Source organism: Paralichthys olivaceus, chromosome 15 (genome assembly GCF_024713975.1).
Source record: "Paralichthys olivaceus isolate ysfri-2021 chromosome 15, ASM2471397v2, whole genome shotgun sequence".
Taxonomy (NCBI): Eukaryota; Metazoa; Chordata; class Actinopteri; order Pleuronectiformes; family Paralichthyidae; genus Paralichthys; species Paralichthys olivaceus.
The window spans coordinates 12,898,028-12,921,654 of record NC_091107.1 but is presented as its reverse complement, the minus strand read 5'-3'; the positions used below and the strand labels follow the sequence as shown (position 1 = coordinate 12,921,654).

General features: G+C 38.2%; 3 protein-coding genes across 3 annotated transcripts; all 3 read left to right on the top strand.

The window, feature by feature from the left end:
* The first annotated feature begins 2,452 nt into the window (after positions 1 to 2,452).
* LOC109628842 (choline-phosphate cytidylyltransferase B-like) lies at positions 2,453 to 7,712 on the top strand. The gene is made up of 8 exons (XM_020086262.2): positions 2,453 to 2,667; positions 3,965 to 4,064; positions 4,798 to 4,914; positions 5,095 to 5,246; positions 6,031 to 6,109; positions 6,214 to 6,356; positions 6,455 to 6,643; positions 7,301 to 7,712. Exons 1-8 carry the CDS (start codon positions 2,587 to 2,589, stop codon positions 7,547 to 7,549), a joined length of 1,110 nt encoding a protein of 369 aa, XP_019941821.2. The 5' UTR covers positions 2,453 to 2,586; the 3' UTR covers positions 7,550 to 7,712.
* Positions 7,713 to 9,085: 1,373 nt separating this feature from the next.
* On the top strand, positions 9,086 to 16,435 carry LOC109628342 (palmitoyltransferase ZDHHC20-A-like). The gene is made up of 13 exons (XM_020085414.2): positions 9,086 to 9,242; positions 10,670 to 10,696; positions 10,837 to 10,931; positions 11,334 to 11,454; positions 12,320 to 12,389; positions 12,972 to 13,004; positions 13,146 to 13,266; positions 13,744 to 13,876; positions 13,970 to 14,096; positions 14,447 to 14,533; positions 14,625 to 14,707; positions 14,830 to 14,876; positions 14,963 to 16,435. The coding sequence occupies exons 1-12, from the start codon at positions 9,125 to 9,127 to the stop codon at positions 14,871 to 14,873; spliced, it is 1,059 nt and encodes a 352-aa protein (XP_019940973.2). The 5' UTR covers positions 9,086 to 9,124; the 3' UTR covers positions 14,874 to 14,876; positions 14,963 to 16,435.
* Positions 16,436 to 18,216: 1,781 nt separating this feature from the next.
* On the top strand, positions 18,217 to 22,225 carry LOC109628525 (organic solute transporter subunit alpha-like). The gene is made up of 8 exons (XM_020085637.2): positions 18,217 to 18,509; positions 19,079 to 19,230; positions 19,387 to 19,460; positions 20,104 to 20,262; positions 20,455 to 20,566; positions 20,676 to 20,822; positions 21,737 to 21,842; positions 21,955 to 22,225. The coding sequence occupies exons 1-8, from the start codon at positions 18,434 to 18,436 to the stop codon at positions 22,098 to 22,100; spliced, it is 972 nt and encodes a 323-aa protein (XP_019941196.1). The 5' UTR covers positions 18,217 to 18,433; the 3' UTR covers positions 22,101 to 22,225.
* Positions 22,226 to 23,627: the final 1,402 nt, after the last annotated feature.

The window sequence follows — 23,627 nt, the reverse complement described above, 5'->3', positions numbered from 1 at the left end:
ACCATGTTCCTGTGCGTTGAGTCGACTCTTATTCATGTGGAAGATGTTAGAACGAAAGTAAAACACGTGAAGAACATTTCTGTGAACTTTCCTGAATGTTCCAGTTGCTCTGGGTGTCTCCTGCATGTTCACAAAGAGGTTGGATTAATGTTTAAATTCATAAGTAACTACAACAGCACTCAGTAGAGCAACATACATACGCCAAGGCCCAACAGTGTCTTTCAATCCAATCAAGCTGCACCAAATCTCACAAACTCATAGTAATCAGTTCACTTAATGTGCCTCATTTCTCTTTCTCTATCAAGTTCCATGAATGATTCCCTGAGTAATGTGAAACTGTCGATGAAAGCTCCACGCCCTGAACTGGATCCACACCAAAACAGGTTCTTCTCTGGTTTGTTTCCCACCACTTTACAAAAATGGCATGGAAATTGGACAGGGGTGAAAACATAACCTCCTTTACAATCAACAAAAACAACATTGTGTTTATGCAACCATTCAAAAAATATTCATGACAATGTTTGAGAAGTATCCTCTATGAACACAGAACACACCCTTAATTACATTCAGCAGCCATGTGTCTCACTGAGGCTATATTTACACAGTGATCAGTCCTGGGTGGGATTGTATGAGTTTTTAGGGGAGAGCAGGGAGGAGCTTTAACTTTTTCAGTCTCATGTCTTTATATTGTATTATTTATTGTATTTTAAAAAAAATCTATTTAAATATCAAATATTGCATCTTTTAACTTTTTATTCACAAATGACAGTGGCTGTATTTTCAACATGTTGATCATAAATTTTTTGATAAGTGATATTAATTATATTGATTGTTATTGATTATGCTAGGGAACCGCCCTCCCTTTTATAAATAAACATTCCACCACCCTCTCCCTATTGCTATTGATTTCTCAGAAGATGATTCATGAATCTTGATGAATAAAGATAAAAGATAGATGTTTAGAGAACTGATAATTATTAGTGTGTGTGTGATTTGGTGCAGATGACAAAAATGTGGATCTAGTGAATTGACATAAGGGGACTGTTGGACCTTGGCGGAGTTATGCGTTCTACTGATTGACATTTTAGTTTTGGTATCTCAATCTAACATATTTATAATAACAACACTAACATGTTGATGTTGCAGCTACATGTTCACCATGTTAGCAACAGAAGTAGCACTAAACTCAAAGTACATCTAATGGAAATGTAATTTATTTTGTCATAAACCATAATGTATTGGACAGATTGAATTGTTGACGTGATGATGGCGCTACAAATGAAATGTTAAGGCATCACCAAAGTTACAAAAATTCATGAACTTCTGTATTAAATTTAATAGAAACTCATCGATTAGCTGTGGAGACAGTGTACTCAAAACCACAGACGTCAACCTCATTGTGGTGTTGATGGAGGAGTCAGTATATAAGCTTCATCCTCTGGGCACCATGAATGTCAGAACATTTCACATGAATCCACTACAATAGTTTTTGAGACATTTAAAGGACCATTGTGTAAGATTAAGGTGAAAGGGATCTATTGGCAGATATTTCATGTAGAATAATCCTCATGATGTTTTCACTAGTTCATTTCATCTATTCAAATTCTTTATATTTACATCGAGGGGACCCTCTCTACGGAGGCCGCCATGTTTTTTACATTAGTCCAGACTGGACAAACTAAACACCTTTTGAGTTTTTATGACAATAAAAGGCTACCACAGGTTCTTTTTCATGTTTGGAAGGAGAGGGTGAGGTGAGGAGTGATCAGCTGCAACATGCAACTTCAACACTAGATATCACAAAATTCTACACACTGTTCCTTTAAACTAATGGTTTTGCTCATACGGCTAAAAATTCTTCGCTTGACATATATGTCCAAATAAATACTAAAATTGAAAGCATTTCTGCACATGCATTTGAGACTATGTAATATGATTTGGTTGTTTTAGACAGTACCTGTGTGTAAATCTTTTAACAGCAGGGTCAATCTGCAGCTGGTGCTACAGAGTCAACAGTGTGTATGATAAAGTAGCAGCTGGTGTAAAACACTAAATGTGCTATGACATGCAGCGACACGTTATTGATTTCAAGATGTACCCAAACTGCTTTGCTGTGGGTAAGTTCTGACAGTTTAGTGCAATGTTGGGACACTTTGTGCTTCAGTGTTTGGTTCCAAAGGCTGCAAGTTGTGAAAGCTCTGGACCATATATCATACTTCCTACACAACATAGTCTCGAAGGAAATCTAAGAAATGTTTCACAACATGAATTTGAACTTTCACCTCTACCTGGACTGTTCCACGAAGACCATGAAGTTTACTAAAAGTGTGACTTTGAAGTGTCAGCGATACCAAATGAAGAAAGGGAAAATCCTCAAAAGTTCAGTATTGATGACAAGTGCAATCTCCATTTCCAAATGCCTTCACCAGAGAGTCTGTGAACTTTGCTCACTATGTTCTCCCGTCATCAGTGAACAGGCAGGCCGGCCGATGGGAAGTGTACTCACAAACAGCCCCCTTCACACGACTTGAATCAGCTGAGAGGAGTGACACGCCGGTGCAGTGACACGGCAGCAGAACGTCCAGGATGGCAGGAAGGCGACGAGGTCGAGGAAACAACGTCCAGCAGCAGCAGGCCCTGCAGAACCAGAGGCAAGGCCCTCGTGGGGTGAGTCCTCTTCTGTCAATATGAAACGTGGCCACTGTTTACTCTCACACTTCAAATAAAGATCATGTGGGAATAACCAGTCCTGTAAAACAGATTCTGGTTGTCTGGCTTTTGCACGTTATTTAAAAAGATCTGTAAAAAAAAATGAAAAGTATAAATCCAACTTATTATTACAACAGGCATTGAATATTACAGAGGGAAATATTTCCTCTATGACTATTTGACCAGGGAGTGGAGAGATTACTGATTAGTTGATGTGAAACAATGTGGCAGTGACTCAGTTGAGTGTTGTATAGTAATACATTGATGATCATTCTGAAGTGATATTCAGCAGTTGTTTGCTATGATAAAATTTGTTTCAGTTCGCATTGCTCTAAAAAATTAGCTGCATATTAATATGTAACATTCGTGCCTTGACTGCAGAAACATCCATCATACACTAAAGGCTTGAAGGTGTAAAGAGGGAAATAGTATTTAACCAAGAAAAATATATAAGATCCTTTAAATTAAATAAAATTAAGCAATACATATATATATATATATATATATATATATATATATATATATGAAGCATGGAAACAAAACAAATTAAATTAAATGAATTTGAATAAGAAAAAATATATAAAAAAAGCATGGAAACAAAACAAAATAAAATAAAATTTAATCTAGACAAATATATAGAAGAAGCATGGAAACATAGCAAAATTATTAAATTAGTTATTATATAAATAACATTAACTAAGAAAAATGTATAAAAAAACATAGAAATTAAATAAATAAAAACAATTTAAAAAGTCAATAAACTGAACAACATTATAGTTTAACACAAGAAATAATTGTAATAATGTTTGAGCGGATAGTTCAAAGTTCAAAGTATCTTACAACACAGCAGATAAAGCTGGTGTGTATATGTGTATCTTCACAACACAAAGTTCATGAAAAATCACAATGCCCAGTTCTCCAACATGCAGCTGGGACTTCTCAACACTCCCCAGCAGATCAAAGTTTATTTCATGTTGATGATGTAATTAATTTTACAATGTACAGCCCCACCCAGCACATTTACAATCATCAGCTCATGTTTTATCATAATCAACTTGTAATATCACTGTTATTATTGCATTATTTGAATTATAAATTTTGCAATAACTCAGTTTATCTTTTTAAAGCAAGCATGATTCACCTGCAGCATGATTCCCAGTAACAGCCTTTCCACCCTCACCAAACGCAGATTATAGATAAACTGGAAACTTTGGAAACAGATTTTTGTCTGTGTGTTTTCTGTGTCCCTGTACAGGCTCTGCGGGAGCCGGCTGCTTTTGCGAAGTCTACAGGTTGTGAATCACAGATCCCCCATGACAAGCTGTCCATTGCTCAAGCACGAAGGGGAACTCCAGGTCACACTTCTCAAAAACTTTTGTTACTTCTGCCAAGGAGGTTATGTTTTCATCAGTGTTTGTTCATAGTTTAATGTTTTGTTAGCTGCATTACACAAAAACTAGATCACCATGAAACATGGTGGTAGGATGCAGTATGGGAAAGAACTCATTACATTTTGGTGTTCGGATCCGGATCAGAGGGCAGATCCAGGATTTGTTTTCACTTTCTTTTATATTATGAGATAGGGTGTTTTAACGGGTTGGTATCATAAGTGTGTACATTGTGTTACAAATCTAGAGGAAATCAGAATTATGTGTTTTCATTGGCATTTATTTGTTAGTTAGCAGGATTGCGCAAAAACTATAAAACCACCATCCAAACAGGTGGAACCACGATTTCTTCGTTCGTGCAATTGTGGGTTAAGTAGCAGATGCAATTTTTTTTCATTTTCTTTACCATTGCAACATGGCATTAGAATCTCTTCTATTTCTACAATGAGAATTAGCTCATAACTGTCTTCTGATCAAGTGCCTTGATAACATACTAGATTTGTCACCATGCAAACAAAACAAATTGAAATGAATTGAATGGAAACCAGCCAGTGGTAGCAGGAAATACTGTATTAAGATCTTTACTGGCTGATAAGATATCAGTATTTGATTCAGAAGGACATATCAGTAAACACTTTAAATTTTTTTGTAATGTCATGCTGGTACTTGAAGACTATTTTTCATGTTTCATATCTTGAAGCTCATCGTCCGGTGCGAGTCTACGCTGATGGAATCTTTGACCTCTTCCATTCGGGGCATGCGCGAGCTCTGATGCAGGCCAAAAACGTGTTCCCCAACACTCATCTGATAGTCGGAGGTAAAGAACGAATGTTACAGTCACTCTCAATGAAGTACAGCAACAATACTGGAAGAGTAAAACTGTCCAACCTTCTGCTTACATTAAAATATGCCCATTTCAAAAAGAGCTTAAAATAAAAAGGCCTTTAGAGGATCAGAATTTTAGTGATCTTGGACATGTAATGTCTTGTCTCTCTAGTCTGCAGTGATGAACTCACCCACAAGTTTAAGGGCTACACAGTGATGACAGAGGACGAACGCTACGAAGCCCTGAGGCACTGCCGTTATGTTGACGAGGTGGTGCGGGACGCTCCCTGGACTCTTACCACAGAGTTCCTCAGGAAACATAAGGTCAAAGGTCACAAAGGGTCTAGAAGCAAAGCTTTTTAAAGGTTATATGTATAACAGCCAACATCTATTTCTATATTAAGATATCTATTCATTTGGGCTTCTGTTTTTTTGTGGTATTTTTGTTTACGGACCACTTTCAAAGGGCTTTACAACAACCATACCATACACTGCAGGCAACACCCTGCTGATAACACAGCGGGGTGGAGTTGAATGGTTAATGGACTGCATTTATATAACAGTTTTCTAGTCTTAATTTCAAAATTCACTCAATCACACACACATTCATAAAGTGCCTCTCTATCACACATGCCATTTAAACACTGCTGTCAATTTCAGTGTCTTGCTCAAAGACACTTTGATAGGTGGACTGGAGGAGCCAGTGATCAAACCACAGACCTTCCGATTAGTGAGTGATCCCTGTTTTTGTCCTGACCTTTCATTAAAACATGGATGCCACAGCAGCTTCCGCCTGGGTGAAAACCAGGAATCCTAACCGCTAGACCTTATGGGATCCCACAATTCTGAAATATATGTACCATGGTTAACTCGATACCATGGGTCCACACAATGATCATTACAGCAGACCTTTGCAAAATGGCCGTGTTCATATTCTAATGGGAAGCAGACCTGTCATCTATCTTTATATATATATATGTGAGATGCCAGTGTTAGTGTGACACCTAGTGGCTGGGATTATTTTATATATAACCTTTAAAATGTCTCACAGTGGCAGCGGCAGAGATGTTCAATCATTGTGAACACTTGTGTCACGTTGCTCTCACAGATTGACTTTGTGGCCCATGATGACATCCCGTACACCTCTGCTGGATCAGAAGACGTCTATAAACACATAAAGGAAGCAGGTGAAGATATACATTCTTATACCACCATGATGAATTCCAGCTCTGTAGCTTCTTATATTACTTGAATTGTGTGTTTGTGTGTTTGAATTGTCTGTTCGTGTCAGGGATGTTTGTGGCCACTCAGAGGACAGAGGGCATCTCCACATCTGATCTGATCACTCGCATCGTCCGTGACTACGACGTCTATGTGCGACGCAACCTGCAAAGAGGCTACACAGCCCGAGAACTAAATGTTGGATTTATTAACGTAAGGAAGAGTCTTATTTAATAAACTGAAGAAACAAAACACAATAAAGAAATATTTCAGGTGTACTGACGGTTGCATGCTTTGTGTTTCTCTGACAGGAGAATAAATACCGGCTCCAGAACCAGGTGGACAAGATGAAAGAGACGGTGCGGACGGTGGAGGAGAAGTCCAAACACTTTGTCTACAGGGTGGAAGAGAAGAGCCAGGACCTCATCAGCAAGTGGGAGGAGAAGTCACGAGAATTCATTGGCAACTTCCTGGAGCTCTTTGGACCTGATGGAGCCTGGGTACAACTTTTACATTAGGCCACAAGAAACTGAGGGGAAATCCCTGAATCCTTAGAACAATTCAGTTCTAAGTATATATATATATATATATATATATATATATATATATAGTATATAACAATCACTCAAGAAGATTTAACAATCAGAAAAAGCTGTTCCCATAATAGACAAAGCAGAGGTACCAGTTAAGTTCGCTCTGCTATCGCTTTTTAAAAGTTTACAAAAGTTACAAATGCAATAGAAAAGGGTCAAGAAAGAGCAGCAGTGGCTGTTCACAGAACAGGAAGACTGTGGAAGACTGGGCCCTGTATGAAAGTTAAACTACATCTCTGATTACACCCCTATTTGCAGATACATCCCCAGAAATGTGTGTGAAAATCATAAAGAAAGGAGATCAGATCAGATCAGATCTTAATGTTAGATTATGTTTAGAAGATTTCCTCATCAAAGTTATTCAAATGATAGTTATCTCTACATCAATGTTTTCAGTGTAGTCAGGAAATTCGCCTTAGGCAAAACAAAAAGCTCAATTCTCTTCTGAAACAAGCAAGCACAACACCAGATCACACATCTCAACGCAATATAATCCACAGAACCACTGCTACAAAACCCAACAGAACAACTCAGTGATGGTCGTCTCTCTCTGTCTTTGTTCAGCATGTGATTCAGGAGCGGAGTGGCAGGATGCTTCAGGCCCTGTCACCCTACTCCTCACCCCGTGGCTCCCCAAGCAGCAGCCCCACCAGACGGCGCTCAGTTTCTCCTGATTCCTCCTCTGCATCCGCCTCAGCCTCGCCCTCTGCCTCTCCCTCCTCTCTCTCCCCTCCTTCCTCCCCCTCCTCACCAAAAAAGGGGACCCGCTCCTCTCTCAAGGCTACCTCCACATACAGTAGACATGTGCAATAAGCTCACACATGGGTTACCATCTAAGGAGGCTATTCATAAAATGATAAAAAAGGAACAAATAAAAATGAGAACGTCAATTCATTACTGGTTTATTCAAGTGCAATATATTTTAATGTACATAATACTACGGAGAAGAAAAAGAACATTAAAATTTAGCTTGATGTGATTTGCTGTCTGTTTTTTGTTATTCTTCCATACAAATACTCAATTTCATTGGACTCAGCAACTGAATGTTAAGGAGTTATAATGCAGTTATACAGAGGGGGGTTTTCAGACTTGTGTAATGTAATGAGTATCATTGTATGTAGCTGTACAGGAGACAGGCTACGTCACTGCAGAACAGTATGAAATTTGCTGGTGGCCACAATAACGTCTTCAATGTTAGTACAATCCAAATCAAATTCTCATTCCAGATCATTCAGCCATTAGAGGCCTTAAGTTGATACTGATGTAATGCAGATGTCGTGGCAGAGTTGTAAAAGTGAAGCAACCTATTAACAGGATGAATGGGAAAGTTGGATTGTGCCCTGGAATAACAGAGGACTTTTTAACCTGACCCAGGAGTGAGGAGGGTAGAATGAAGAGAATAATGAAGGGTTGTATCACCTTTGCTTGACACCAGTGTGTCATGTTGGTATGGCCTGCACTCTTGTGGCCTGAGAGGTGCTGTGCAACAAAAGATACTAAAGATTCTCAGGGAAACACTGAGGGACAAAACAACAATCAAACCACCAGCACTATTAAAAGTGCCTCAAACATGACAACACAACTCAAGTCAAATGAACTTAATTTCACTACTAACTGGTCCACAGCCTTCTAACAGCTTACTTATAAATATCATATAAATATTCTGTAATATATAATTTGTCAATCAACCAGATGGGGGAAGTACTAAAGTACCACACTTTTCTACTTGAGAGAAATATTTAAAGTATTAAAGAGCGCTTGCTGAGTGTAGTCTATACCCTAATACGACAGTTTACTACACCATTAACACCTACAGTATATTCTGTTTATTACAAAATCATTGATTACTTTTTTAAAATATAGATAAGCAATGAATATATAATGCTTTGTGCTGTAAACATGCAATGAAGTAGAAAGTACGGTAAACCTGCTTAAGTACAGAAACATAAAAAAATACTTAAATACAGTGACAAAGTTAATAAACTTAGTTGCATCCTGTCACGACAGTCCACAAATAATTTCTCTGCTGTAGTTGTATTTTGGTTCAGAAGTTTTATGTATCACAAATCGTCACATTTTATAGGCTCTTTGTATTTTCTTATGTGAAAATGTATAAAGTAACACAAGCTGTCAGATAAATGTAGTGGAGTAATTAAATGAAATACCCTGAGTAGAAATACCACTTTAATCTATATTTAAATGCAGTACCTCAGCAAATGTACTTTCTGATCAAACGTTAAAACACAAACTACATCTTCAGAACTACAAAACCCTCTGCGCTCGTTCAAAGTCGAAGGGGCTTCTGGGACTTGCAGTTTCTGTGCCTCCGTCCTTTAAACCCAAGGCTGTGACGTCGCCGTCAGTTTGTGTGCAGCACTCGGATTAAAGATGGCGCCCTCTCATGCGCTGAGGTGCTGCAAGCGGGCTCTGAACTGGATACCTGTCCTGTTTATTAACCTGGTCATCGGCTGGTCCTACTACGCCTATGTGGTGGAGCTGTGTGTGTGTGAGTACCGTCACTTTCCTCCGTGTTTACCTCGAGTTGACAGCTTCAGGGGGGGGTTTGCCAAGTTTGATCATCCGGTGGAAGTGAGGTTTACAGACCTCTGGCTTAACTCAGGCTTTCAAACCTCAGTTTATCACAGTTTGACACTTCACGTGAATCGGTTCATTCACCTCAGCTGCACATGCATCACTTTACCCTGTCAAACTTGGTTTTCTCTCAGATTTCTATCAGAGTCTAGGAAGCTTAAATAAATATTATAACTAGTCGTTAATAACCAGGTGACATTAGAGTTCGGGTGAATGTGGAACAGATTTGAAAAGAAAAACTTCCTTATTTGTTTTTCTTGCTAAAATTTTCAGAGAGTGATTTTAATGAAACTATACATCATAACACAAATGTGTCATAATCAGTTTAAAAAAACAAAACAGAGATCAGCTATTTATTTTTAAATATCAAGTTTGCACACTAAAATAAAGATATTGTTTCAGATTCCTATCCAAAGTTCTTGTCCTTTGATGTGTCTGTGATCTGCATCTGTAATTACTAACACGTTGAATGTATTTACTTTATGTATTTTCTATTTACAAGTTGCCAAATCCTGAGGTTAAATAGTCGGGTTACAGCTCTGATTTAATTATCTGAATTATCATGTGTTATCCAGTGAAGATTTACTGTGGGCTGGAGAAGAAGGAAGACTGTTAAGACCTTCAAAGTCTTCTCAAAGCGTTACTAAAACAGTCACATGTATTATTTATGTAATAGTTGATACTTATACAAAGTAATGCGTTAAGTTAAAACTGGTAATAAAGCAGAAGCTTTTGTGTCTGTCAAAGTGGTTGAATGTCAGGATTTATTTTAACTTCTTGAAATTAAAAAACATCATAGACAAATGATTGATTCATAGGAACAATTGGTTATCACTATTTTTCAATCAAATCACTGATGATTCTTCTCAAAATGTAATCATCAATCAGCCGTGGGGCGGATAAGAGTTCCTTCTTTTGTTATTATCAAATGTGATCAATGTGTACATGCATATTTATTTGAAGTCTGAACCAGCAGGTCTGAAAGAAGCTCAGTGGGCCTGAGTACTGTATGTTTTATTCAGCAGATAGATATTGATCATGCATCGTTATCCATGCACTCACAGTGGTTTCTTTTTATAGTTGGGTGAAACTGTACAATTATCAGTGTGTAGATAGACGTGCTGCAGTTATGTGTGTAACCAAGTGGCTGTGGTCAGGACAGGGACATCCCTGCTGCTTTAACAAAGCACTCTGTTATGGGTGGGTCACCGCTGGCCGTGCCAGGCTGCTGCCACATGGCGTGAGAAAGAGAAAGTGTGTGTGTCTGTGGTGGGGGGATGTGTAGTCATGCACTCTTAGGGCTACTCACTAATAGATTTGATCTTTTTCTGCCTCATGTAGATACAATCCCAAACAATGCAGAACGAAGTAAGTGAATCAACACCACATGGTTCATTGTATCTATCTACTCACTAATTCACATTAAATGCTGTAACTTGCCTCATGCTAATTAGTCATAGCAAAGATTAACGCTACAAATCAAACCTTTTTTTTCTCCCTCTCAACAGTCAGCTATTTGGTCATCTTTCACATTTTCATCACCATGTTCATATGGTCCTACTGGAAAACTATCTGGTCCACACCAGCCAGCCCCTCAAAAGCAGTAAGCCAAAATAAATAAAAAAAATTTCTTCCATTCACACTTTTTCAATATACATATACATGCTATTCATTTTTGGATGGCAGGATATTTGTAAATACTGTTTGAAAAAACTCTCTGAGACTCTTGCTCTGTATTGGAAATGTTTTACTCCTAAATCGGAATCAGCATCAGCCCCCAAAACTCCATATTGGCTGGGCTCTAGTGTTAAGTTTAAGGGCACAGTCACATTTACGTGAATGTGAAACGAATATCATGGGTCAAAGTTCACCAAAGTTGAAAGCGACGCTGCAAATAAATAAATGTCACTTGAACAGATTGGAAGCGAGCAAACGTTCTGATATATTCCTGTATGTGTGACGGTACTTTCTCCGACTGAGGAGCTTTCTTTTCTCCTCCTGGCAGTTTGGTCTCCCCAGAGCAGAAAAGGAAATGTACGAGAGAGAGGAGCGAGCCGAGAGGCAACAGGAGGTCCTGAAGAAAGTGGCGAGGAATTTACCTGTGTTCACGCGCACGGCGGGGGGAGGTGAGGCGGGAACAAAACGGCCTGTGGTTGCTTCACTCTTTTAATGCCTCTAGCAAAGTGGAAAGGACGCAGAGACACTGTCCTCATTGTTCAGCTGATATCTGTCACTCACATCAGCAGCGCAATCGAAATTGTGTAAATGTGTTGTCACCGTGTCTCTTCCCCTCTAGGATCATATTGCAACACTGTATGTGTTAAAAACAACTTGATCCTCGTAGGTGTTGTTTCTCTGCTGCTGTTTGCATCAGCCTCGTCCTGTGTTTATGGAACCCTGCGTACCAGGAGGATTAATTTGACTCAGGTGTGCTTCCGTATCTCTACGGAACACAACTGGCTCCTCATCGAGAGCCACGATGTCACCAGGGACAAGTTACAACGACACCCTGAAATAATGCCCTCATACTAGAATATCCTACAGAATCAATAAGAGACAAATACAAGAAGGAACACAAGAAATGTTTCAACTAAATTGTGGTAAGGGTCTGATTTAAAGAATGCAGCTCAAATTCTTACTCTGCTTAAATTTCGCCTCACAAACACTCTAATGGTGCAATCTCTGATAGTAGAGCTGTGCGCGTGTGGTCCAAGTATTACTCTTGTGGGGACCTAAATCTGTTGCTCTCACATTATGGGGCCTTGTCTTCAAGCTTGTACAGGTCTTTGTACTGTACTGGTCTGTCATTACTTTCTGTGCCACTTTCAAAGGGCTGTTTGAGGGTTAAGACTTGGTCTTCGGCTTAGCGTTAGTCATTTAGTTGAGTGTCCTCCCTAAGATAGAAGTACAAGGTTTTGTTTGTCTGTGTGTGGAAAAGCACCAGTCACACAGAAGCACTTTCATAATTCTGCTTTCATTTTCTCTAAACAGCCGTCCGATACTGTGACATCTGCCAGGTGATCAAACCTGACCGCTGCCATCACTGCTCCACCTGTGAAATGTGAGTGTTTTCTCAGTTTACTCTATAATTGCAGCTTGCTGATGTATTTTTTATGTTATGTTTTTCTCAAATAAGCTGATAAGATAATCCTTTATTAGTCCCACAACGGGGACATTTGCAACCCTAATCGGATTTATTTTATATTTTATTTCTGGAGGGGAAGCTGCAATCAATAAGAATTTAGGAACCGTTTCGCTTCCTTTTCAGTCACAACTTAATACAAAGAGTGTTTTGCCTTGCTTTAACCTATCTACTACTACTACTACTACTACTACTACCACTACTACTGCTACCACCAATAATACCACTACTACTACGACCTGCATAATCTGGTAACAGACAGTGAACAGAAGACAGAAGAGGAAAAGCAGATGTGCTGCTGTTAAGAAAATAGAGAATTTATACTCCAACAATTTTAATTTACGCTGCAAATAGTTGTTTTAAAGAAAATGTTTAAAAACAAAATCAGCGTAGATACATTTCTATTTATTTTTTAAAGATGATAGCATGCTGATTATTTTACATGTAGACATCTACTAGATTTGACTGATTTGATGTTTGTTTTCCTTCTAATTCCTCAAGGTGTGTGTTAAAAATGGACCATCACTGCCCCTGGTAGGATTTTCTCTTTTAAACATGAATTATTTTCAATTACTTCAATGTGGGTCACCTTTGGCCACGTTGTTTTATAATAAAACTGAGAAAATATTAAGAGATCCACTGTTTGTCTCACGTTTCCATCATGTTTTCTTTCAGGGTGAATAACTGTGTTGGATTCTCAAATTACAAGTTCTTTGTCTTGTTCTTGGCCTTCGCCTCGCTCTACTGTGTCGTAATATGTGCGACAGTCGTCCAGTATTTCATCAAATTCTGGACTGTAAGTACAGATACATCAACATTCAGCAGTTTGGGGTTTTAAAAACACAAGCATCAAATTCTTTTGAGCTTTTAAATATTTCAATTTTTTTTGGCCAGGATTCAGATAACTTAAGATATCAATTATTAGATTAAATTTAAGTACAGTCAGGCTTTGGTGAGGCATGTGATCTACTGCAGATTACATTGTAAGATATCGACTGATCGGTTTGCAAATGTGTCACTGTCGTCATGTGATCGCTTATCTGTGCTCTCTCTTTAGCTTTCCGCTTTGCATGAGACAATGGCTCCTGTCATGTGGTCGAACAGTGAAGGAGTTTATTGTGTAATGACAGAAAAAATACAGTCAGAAAATTGCTAAACACAATAACAGATAGTTTTGCATGACTTGATCAGTCAGAGGACAACAAATATTCTTTCACTCATGCAGAGTGGCAAGACTTAAACCTTTGTTCCGTTTTTTTTCCCCTCTGTAAAGAAACAGCTACCGGACACGCATGCCAAATTCCATATCTTGTTTCTGTTCTTCGTGGCGGCCCTGTTCTTTATCAGCATCTTGTCACTTCTCAGCTACCATCTGTGGCTCGTGGGAAAGAACAGGACCACTATAGGTAACTGTACCTAAATATTTCAATTTTATTAAACTGATGCTTGTGTGCTTTGAAGGTCACCGCTGACTGTGTTTTAAAAAAAAATCTTTCCAGAGGCTTTCAGGGCTCCTGTATTCGCAAATGGTCCAGACAAAAATGGGTTTTCACTCGGTTTTAGCAGAAATGTAGCAGAGGTGTTTGGAGACCAAGCAAAGTACTGGATTTGTCCCATTTTCTCAAGGTGAGTGTGCTTTGGCCTGATATAGCTGCAGTCACCTTAGCAATCACAATGATGCAAACTGATAGGCAGCGCTAGTGTAAGTCCACACTGGGCTTCAGGGTGAAGAGCTGTTTTCAGACATGAACGTTGAAGATGTCCAGAAAATGGTCCCAGATTTTGTTCCTTTCACATGGAAAGAGATTGTCTGGGTCAGATGGTTTCACAACAACAGGAACATTTCTGGAACAGTCAGGCGACTGGCGGTCATCAGCGCTGAAGCTACTTTAATAGAGTGCAGAAAATCAGTGTGTTTCACACCCGGATCAATCCAGTTCCAATGTGTTCACTATTTCTTATTTCTCTTATACCAGTCTGGGAGATGGGCATTCCTTTGTTACCAGACTGGTTCACATAGATCCTGAACAAGCAAACAGTGTCCTCCAGCAAAATGGAAAAAGGCTAGTGTTTTTTCCCCCTCTTTTTTTATTTATTTAATCTGATTCCATCCAGGTTTATTTTTATTAATCTATCATGTGATTTGAATTACAGCCCTGCTGATGGGGTGGAGACCGGCGCTTGTTTCCATAGTAACAATATACAACACACTGTGGACAACGGCAAAGAGACAGTTGGTGTGTTGCTGGCGCTATTTCTCACATTGTTTTTGTCATCACAGCTTGTATGTTGAGTAATTTAGTCTTTAACTCTCTGCTCAAAATGAACCATCTCTTCTGTCCTCGCTGTTTGGTTTCAGACGAAGCCCTCAAAGTCTCAGTGACAGTGGAGACTGAGCCGTAGCAGGTAAGTAGACATGATATAAATAACTGTAGTTCCTCTGGTTTGTCGTTCTCCTGTGTTTATTTGCACTTTGGTGGCTGTCGCCGCAGGTGGCACCTCTTCAGAGAGCTCATCAACTGGGATGCCTTAAATCGGGAGCATCAGCACCTCAGCAGGAGCCGTCCTCCACCCTCATTTAGAGTCTGTGCAGCCTCAAGCCGCATGTTCTCATGGATCATCCCTCGTCTACTTCAAACAATACTGTCTTCATGTCAGCTGAGACAATACAGGGACCACATGGAGGTGATTCCAAGGTTTTGTCTTTGTTTTGAGCCAAAGATAAACAGTTTTTATCATTGCATCTGAAAAACTCTGGGACTTGACCACTGCTTTTCCCTCTGAGCCACTGTACAGAATATTGGCATTTATCTCCATGGATTAATCACGTTACATATTTCAACATGACTTATCCTTTTGTCAGTATTAATCATGCATAAGTGACTACGCCTTGAATCTGGTGATGTTTGACGTGGAGTAGTGGCACCAGTTAAAGCGAGATTTTTTTTAACTCACTCAGAATGGTGAGACATTTCAAAACTATTGATAAAGTGTGTGATATAATGTGTTATCAGTTTTTAACTCCAAGCACAGTGCAATTAAGACCAGTCGTCAATTATCAGAGGATCTAATTTAGTTTATAAAATGATCCAAACATTTAAAATGTCTTTCTGTTTACACTTTTGTATTATTTTTGCATTTCAAATTTTATACGATTGGTAAATGTGCAGGTGTAGAAACTTAAAATGCAAGGACCAAAAATCCAGTTTAACTGTAGTTTAAACTGTTTCTCATTCCAAATGATTTGCACAACCAATAGATAAACTACTGTATAATGTTGTCCTATAATTATTAATTACATTGCCATTTTTCATTGTCCCATAAATATTTGTAATTTATTTGTTATCAAGCTTTTATAAATTATTGTCTTTCCATGTGTACTGATTTTATTTATATGTATTTATTTCTTTCTTAGAAATGATATGATTGTTTGTCTTTGTTGCGTTTTCACACTCATGATCTATCCTTTGATTTGTGTAAAATGAATCAGTCTTGCGTGTTAATGCCGAAGATAATGAGTTAAATCTATTGTTCGCGTTTGAGAATGAGATTTATTTAAAGCAAAGAGCACAAAATGAAACCATGTTTAAAGGCAATGTCAGAACGGTCAGAGACGTTTGCTCCCCTGCGTCCTTGAGCACAAACTAGGATAGACGACGTGGACTTAATTTATGACTGAGGACATGAATGCTCCTCTCTGTGCTCCTGGCAGCTCTGTCGTTACATTATATTGCTGTTAGTAGAAATGATGCTCAGCACAGTGTGGGATTATGAGTTTCAGAAGATAACAGATGTGTTGTGATGTCACTGAGTGAGTGATCGCCCATGTGAATGTACTCATGGCAGATGAATAACTAATTTTACTGATCAAACCTGGCTAAACACACGAGAACATCATTCATGTTGATTTGAATTGTTCTGTAGTAATAAATGTAAGAAGCTATAAAGTGTGATTATTATAACAATTCATTATGATTTTCATGTCTCTGCACTGACAACAACCAGTGAGAGGAGGTGTGTGTGATGTTTTTAAGCAGTCTGTCCGTCCCATCGTTGTGAACGCAATATATCTATGTATATAAGGCCTTGAGGAAATTTCTTCAAATCTGATTCAAACGTTCAGTCGGATTAAAAATATCAATTCGAATTGGAAGGTCAAGGTCACTGTGACCTCACAAAACTATTACTTTGTTATTTTAAGAGTGCCTTCCATGTTTTCATAAATGAAGTTAAAAGTCATTGAAACTAATATTTTTGCCTGAGCAATGCAAGAAATACCAAATCTTGTGTTTCCACTACAGTTTTTCAATTTTCCTCATTAACTATTGGATGGATGCTATAAAACTTATCAACAACATCCAACAAGGGCTCACATTACCATGAGCTTGCTTGCCAGCATTAGCATTTTCACACAATTTACATAGACACCATTGTGTCTATAAGTACAGTGTCATAGTGCCAGTAGCATGACTGTAGACTGTGATTTTTACTGAAATGCTAAATAAAGTGGTGGATGTTCCATTGTCAAAGAATTGAAGAGATACCAAATGAGGAACGTGGATCAGTTTGAAGTAAAGTTAAAAATTAAATCCATCATGCATTTATAGCCCTCAGATGTGCTGGTCATGTATAGATTTATAAGCACATTTATTTCACAAGACTGAACTGACTCAAGGCAACTCTTCACTTTTTCAAGCTCATTAAAAGTTGAACCTTGCTGATAAGCTCGGAGTGTCGGGCACATAATGAGCTGACTAACATAATGAGGTGGGAACCACACAGAGGTGAGTGACCACAGTGTTGTTCACCTCTTCATTGACTGGGCTCCAGATAAAAGCTGATGAGAGTCAACACTCATGCTTTGCAATGGAAAAAGTCAATCCATTAAGGCTTTACATTTTAGGACTGGGCAATAAAATAATATCAATAATTTATGCAACATAACTGTATCAGTTGCAGAACCTTCACTCAGGAGCAACAATCAGACTTTAAACCTAAAATAAATAATAATGTGACATTTATTGTGATAATAATCATTAACAGCTCTAATGGATTTTTTAAATCTTGATATCATTTTCTGCCACATCACTATGGCCTCATCTTCAAGCTTCTTTTAAGGACCAGGACTTTCAAATGATCAATCTCAGACTTGCACTTGATACTTCTTCTTCAAAAACACTTGATCTGACACTGATAAATGCAGCCACTCTCCTATAATGTCATTTTCTTTTTCCTCTTTGTCAAACCTGCCGACATTTCATGATCATTTGTTTACATTTTTCTATAACTTTGGATTAAAAATGATATTTCTACTGTAATAAAAAGGTATAATTTCTCTTTCTGTCAAACCTGAAGACAACAATACCTCCAACCTTAGCTTGCATGAGAGTGCTTCTGCAGCACACTGTTTTTAATAATTAATTCTACGTCATTCATTAGTAATATCCTGAGCATCTGCATGGAGAACTGTCTGACACAGACCAACACATATTAACCAACACAAACAGAATCATTTCATGTTCTCAAGGCACTTGTAATTTTTATCTTTATCTCTTTATATGCTTTCATATTTAGTGGAAGGAATACAACACGCCTTGTCAAAGTTCACGTCTGTTGACACACAGTGAGTTTCATTGACCTTGGAGTTATTTTAATAGCTGTGACCTCAGTCTGTGAATGAATGAGCAACAGTTAATGATATGGAGGACTTCTCATAAACATATAAGCTCTGAACCCGTCATCTTCCCTCCATTCCTTAAAAGTTACTTGAGGGCTACAGTTGCTGTCTGCTACTGCAAACCTCTGCTGGACACAGCAATGTTAAGAGGAAACACGTTATTTAAGTAGATCTTGTTTTTTTACTACTACAAAATACTTTTTTGTGCTAAGGGAGAAATTAGATTTTTCTAGAACTTTCGTTTTTTAAACTTTAGTCTTTTGGGGAATTTATATCTGCATATACCATGGAGGAAACTCTCAACAGCACCATTGATCCAGCATGTTTACAAGAGCCTCCGCAGGCTATCGATGTGATAAAGCGTAAGTGACCCACATCTTTACATTCTTCTCACTGATAACGTCATCTTAATGGTAATAATGCATCAGCTTTTCAGGATTGTTAGGATTTGTAAAAGCTGAAACTAAAGTGTATGTCCAAGGTGAAAAATCACGTTTTCTTAATGTGCACGTGACTTGTTATGTCAGATTTAATCCAGGGAGTTATTTACAGTAACAGGAACATCCACATCCATTTTCTTTCCGTCAGAAGACTGTAAGTCGTGGAGTTTGTTGCTGCACAGTTGTGACAGTGTCATCTGAAAACATAGAAACACACAATGTGCTCTCTAATGATGTCACTGAGGGGCAGCGTGTAGTTTTCTTATCAGCACTTTTGTGCTCAGGACACTTCACTCAGCTTATCTCTGTGTCTGAAGTCTTGAATGTACTAAGCGACATTCGTTTCTGCTTTTATCATGTATCAGCCTCTTTTTTCAAACAAGTATCAGTGTTCATCCAGTTCACAATCACTGTTATAAAGTTGTTTACTGTTATCACAACAATGTCCCTTTTCAGCCCTGAGGAAAACTTGTTCTTTTTTATTTATTCAGAGCTCGATACATTTGGATTTTGTCTGTACGGCATCCTCACGCTCATGTCCTGCATCTCCCTGCTGCTGTACCTGGAGCAGTGCATCTATATTTATAAAAAACTGCCCTACCCCAAGAAGACGACCATCATCTGGATAAATGGTGCAGCACCAGTAAGGATGTGTTGCTAATTCTCTAACCAAGAGAAATATAATCATTACGAACTATTGTATTTGGTGGAGTTGGTTTCAATGAGTGGGATAAGAGGCTTCACAATGTGAAATCTAAAAATGCTATATCAACAGTAAACTTGAAGATTTGTTTTTTAGGTCATTGCTACCATGGCTTGTTTTGGGATGTGGATCCCCAGGGCAGTCATGTTCACGGACATGACGTCCAACTGGTACGTTTTCTCTACACCACGTAAATGTGTACACATGGCAAAATACTTTTAAGGGTTTCTTTCATTAACATTTCTAAAAGGTTGAAATATGATATTGGTTTTTATCTTATTTAAAGACTGAAAGGCACTCAATGAAGTGCATTATGATGATTCATTAGATCTGAGTTTAACTTTTGGATTAGCACTAAAATGGTATGGGTTCTTTCCTTAATCTTTCCTCCTGTGGTTTTTGCGTATTCCTACAAAAAACCATCCAACCAACAAAAAGGGGTGAAAACATAACCTCCTTGGTGGAGGTAATAACCGATGATGAAATGAACTGTATAATCTTGTAAAACTTAAACATGGGTAATTAGAGTTTGGCCAAAGACTTCAAGGTTCCCATCCATCTAACCCCTGAGATACAGTATTACTACTACAAGTATGTCATTGGCACAGTTTAACCACCCGATGACTCATTACATGCAAAGATCAAAGATCATTTCCAGCTAACATGTGCTCAACTTTACTAGAATACAGGAAATCTACATTTCATGTTCCCTGACTGTGACTCCTCACATGTCAGGTGTGATAATAAAATAATAAATAGCACTTGGGAGAGAAGCATGAATATAACATCACAGACCTCTGTTCCTCTCTGTAGTTATTTTGCAGTGGTCGTGTACAAAGTCTTGGTTCTGATGATCGAGGAGTACGGCGGCACTGATGTTTTTCTGAAGAGGTTTTCTGGTAAAACCTTTAGGATCAACACGGGACCCTGCTGCTGCTGCTGTCTCTGTTTACCCCGTGTACCCATGTCACGGTATTTATACAGATACACCCTGAGTATCACTGTTCTGGCTCCAATAACTAAAGTCTGTGTTCCTGAATTGATATTTATTTGGCAACTAAATCCCACTCTCTTATCTATATCCTTCTTCCTATATTGAATAGACATTGTCTTAGGGTTATATACGCATCTAAAGGCGATCTTTCTTTGGTTGGGATCATGCAGGCGAATGTTATTTCTGCTGAAGATGGCTGCTCTTCAGTATGCAATCCTAAAGACAGTGCTGTCTGTCCTCTCCATAATACTGTGGACAAACGGCAACTTTGACCTCTCTGATGTAAGTGTTTCAAACACTTTGCGACCAATCTGGTTACACACACACACATTTTTTTTTTAAATAAATAAGCATGGCATAAAATTTAAGTATTTCTTTACTTCTTTTTCAGCTGGAGATCACGGGCACAGCTATCTGGATTAACCCATTCATTGGCGTTCTCACAATAACCTCCCTGTGGCCTGTTGCCATCATCTTCATGAACACTAACAGTCATCTACACAAGCTCAACATCATACCCAAGTATGCCATGTACCAAGTGAGTCAAACAATTGTATTTATCTTCACACAGCATGAGGAAAACCTACTTTAAAACCTCTAAATGCTACAGATTAAACTCCACTGAGGCCCAACAGTCCCCTTATGAAACCACATTTAAATCTGCTAGATCTGCATTTAGGTTTTTTTTTAGTTCTGCATCAAAATACACACAGTTATAAATATCTGCCCCCTAAACATGTCAGATTTTTTCCCCCATCAAGATCCATGAATGAATCCTTGATAAATTTGGATTCTGTTAAAGAAAGAAAAAGGAATTCCTGGATCAACCACTCTGTTCAGATTCGTGCCAAAATATTTCTTGGCCCGTGTCCCATCCTTCTACAAAATATCATGGAAAATCGTTCAGTAGTTTTTTTCATAATCCTGATGACAAACAAACAAAACAACCAACAACAACTAATGTCACTCAGCAGACCACACGGCACCATGGCCCCACAGCTCCCTTAAATTCAATCAAGCTGCACTAAGTTTCCTGATCTCGTAAGGTTAAAGAAATTTTTTCCTGACATTTTCATGTAAAAACCTGTTCTTTTGTTTTGGTGTATTCTTGTTTTCAAGAATCATCAACAATCAAAGAAATGGACAGGAGTGAAAACACATCCTCCTTTGTGGAGGTAAAAATTAAACTAAACGAGAGGATAACCAGCCTCTTCCACAACTAAAACTTTTTCCCTTTTTCAGTTTTTGTACAAAGCAAAAGAAAAAGAGCCACAAGGATTATGGAAAAGGTGGTCTCAAACTAGAACACAACATAATCACTGCAAATATGCACTAGTGTGAGATCTTTGTTTGGTGCCAGAACCTGAAATCCAAGAGAAAATGACTGATAATCAGACACAGTGTAATATAATCTACTGCAGCTAACTGATTGGGAATTGTTTTGGTCCTCAGCTAATACTTGTGTTGAGTCAGCTGCAGACGTCAATCATTAACATCCTGGCCTTGAACGGAACCATCCCGTGTTCCCCTCCCTTCTCTTCTCAAGCTTGGGGATCCAGTAAGAATAAAAAAAATCTGTGAATCTCTTTCTGCATCTGCTGCTGGTGTGTGAAGTGAAAAGAAAAAAAGGGTTCATTCTATCTCTTCCTCTCTCTCCCTCTGCCCTGCAGTGCTGAGTCAGCAGATCATGATCGTGGAGATGTTCATCATCACTCTGGTCACTCGGTGTTTGTACCGTCGCACATATGACACACTTCCAACTGAGGTGCATGACAACAACCAGAAGCTGGACACGCTCGTGGAGCATGATGTCTAAGAAAGTACACAGCGGGGGGGCTTTAAATGTCAAGTTGAGACCATTAAACAGTGGAAACTGAGTCTGAGGCTTTAGTTTGACATGACAATAAACCATTTTTGAAAAATGTGCCTTAATTTGCATATTATTTTGGGATGTGATCCTGATTAGCATATTGATTTTCATCATTGCAGATATCAATGGTAACCTTTTGATTAGTAATATCTAAAATCCAATCACTACAGAAGGGAATTCACATATCTTTGGTATATTTTCTCTTTGTTACAATTTTAGATATCTGAAATGCAGTTTAACGTATCTGAAATATAATTCTAGATATCTCAAAACAGTAGATCTCATATGAACATTGACACCAGTGATAATTGAATTGTTAATGATGAGAATCAAATTATTTAGAATTGAACATCTAAATTACATCATCAATATGTTGGCTTGGAATTTTAATCCTTTTGCTCTCACTGCTCCTGTTTCAATGTTAAAACACAACACTAGAGAACAAAAGACCAAATTTCTTAACATGGCCTGGAAAAACTGTGGGATTTGTTCAAAGGTTGCTGACCCACTTGCTCAGATTTAGTTGGGCCAGGAAATACACGTGGATGAGACAGCAGCTTTATTTTCAGACTCAGTGAATTTTCAGGGCCGTCTGCAGCCAAACTGTGCCATGCTTTGTTTCCAGAGGCACCACAAGAGGCCGCACTCGTTCCACTTGTTCGTCAACCTTTAGCCTGTTCATGAACAAGAGTTGCCTTTACTTGGCTCACGACTACTTTAAAAACACTCACACGGTCCTTAAATGCAGGAAGACAACACTGATATTACAAGAAACAAGCTTTATCTTGACAAATATAATTCAGGCCGAGAGTAAAATAAATAATTATTTGTTTGGGCATTAAACGGGTAAAATGTTTTAAAATAGTTGCACAAAATTTGATTTCTTTTTTTGGTTAAACCTATTTAAAATTTGCTATCATTCATTAATTCCTGTTCACATAAAGCAGGAGATTCAAACTAATAGCAACAAGATGCACATGACGGATTTAACTGAATTCACTTTTACTGCCCAAGTATTTATTCCCACAGAATGGCAAATACCTGAAAACAATATGGTACATCAAGCTTTAGATAATGACTTCTATATACACCTTCCCTTCTACTCTTCAAAGTGAAATCTACTGACTCGTTTACTGTTATGTAATCGAATCTCAATGGCTTCATTGTCTGCAGGACTGGTGTTGATTCTGTGAAAATGTTCAAAAGGTCACAGCCTCCAACAACATCTTGATTTTATTATAGAAACACCAACGTTTTCCTGTCACAGGAAGCATTGTAGTTTTTTTAACATTTGTCTGATGGGCATTTAAAATGTTTGTTTCTTTTAAACACACTGATAGTAACATGACAGATTGAAAAAATAAAATTTTGCTCATATGAAGATGTCGGCTGAAACACTAGTGACACTTGATAATAACTATTTATAGAACAGTAGGTTTATGTTTTTTTTAACAGACTGGCATAGGTTATTCT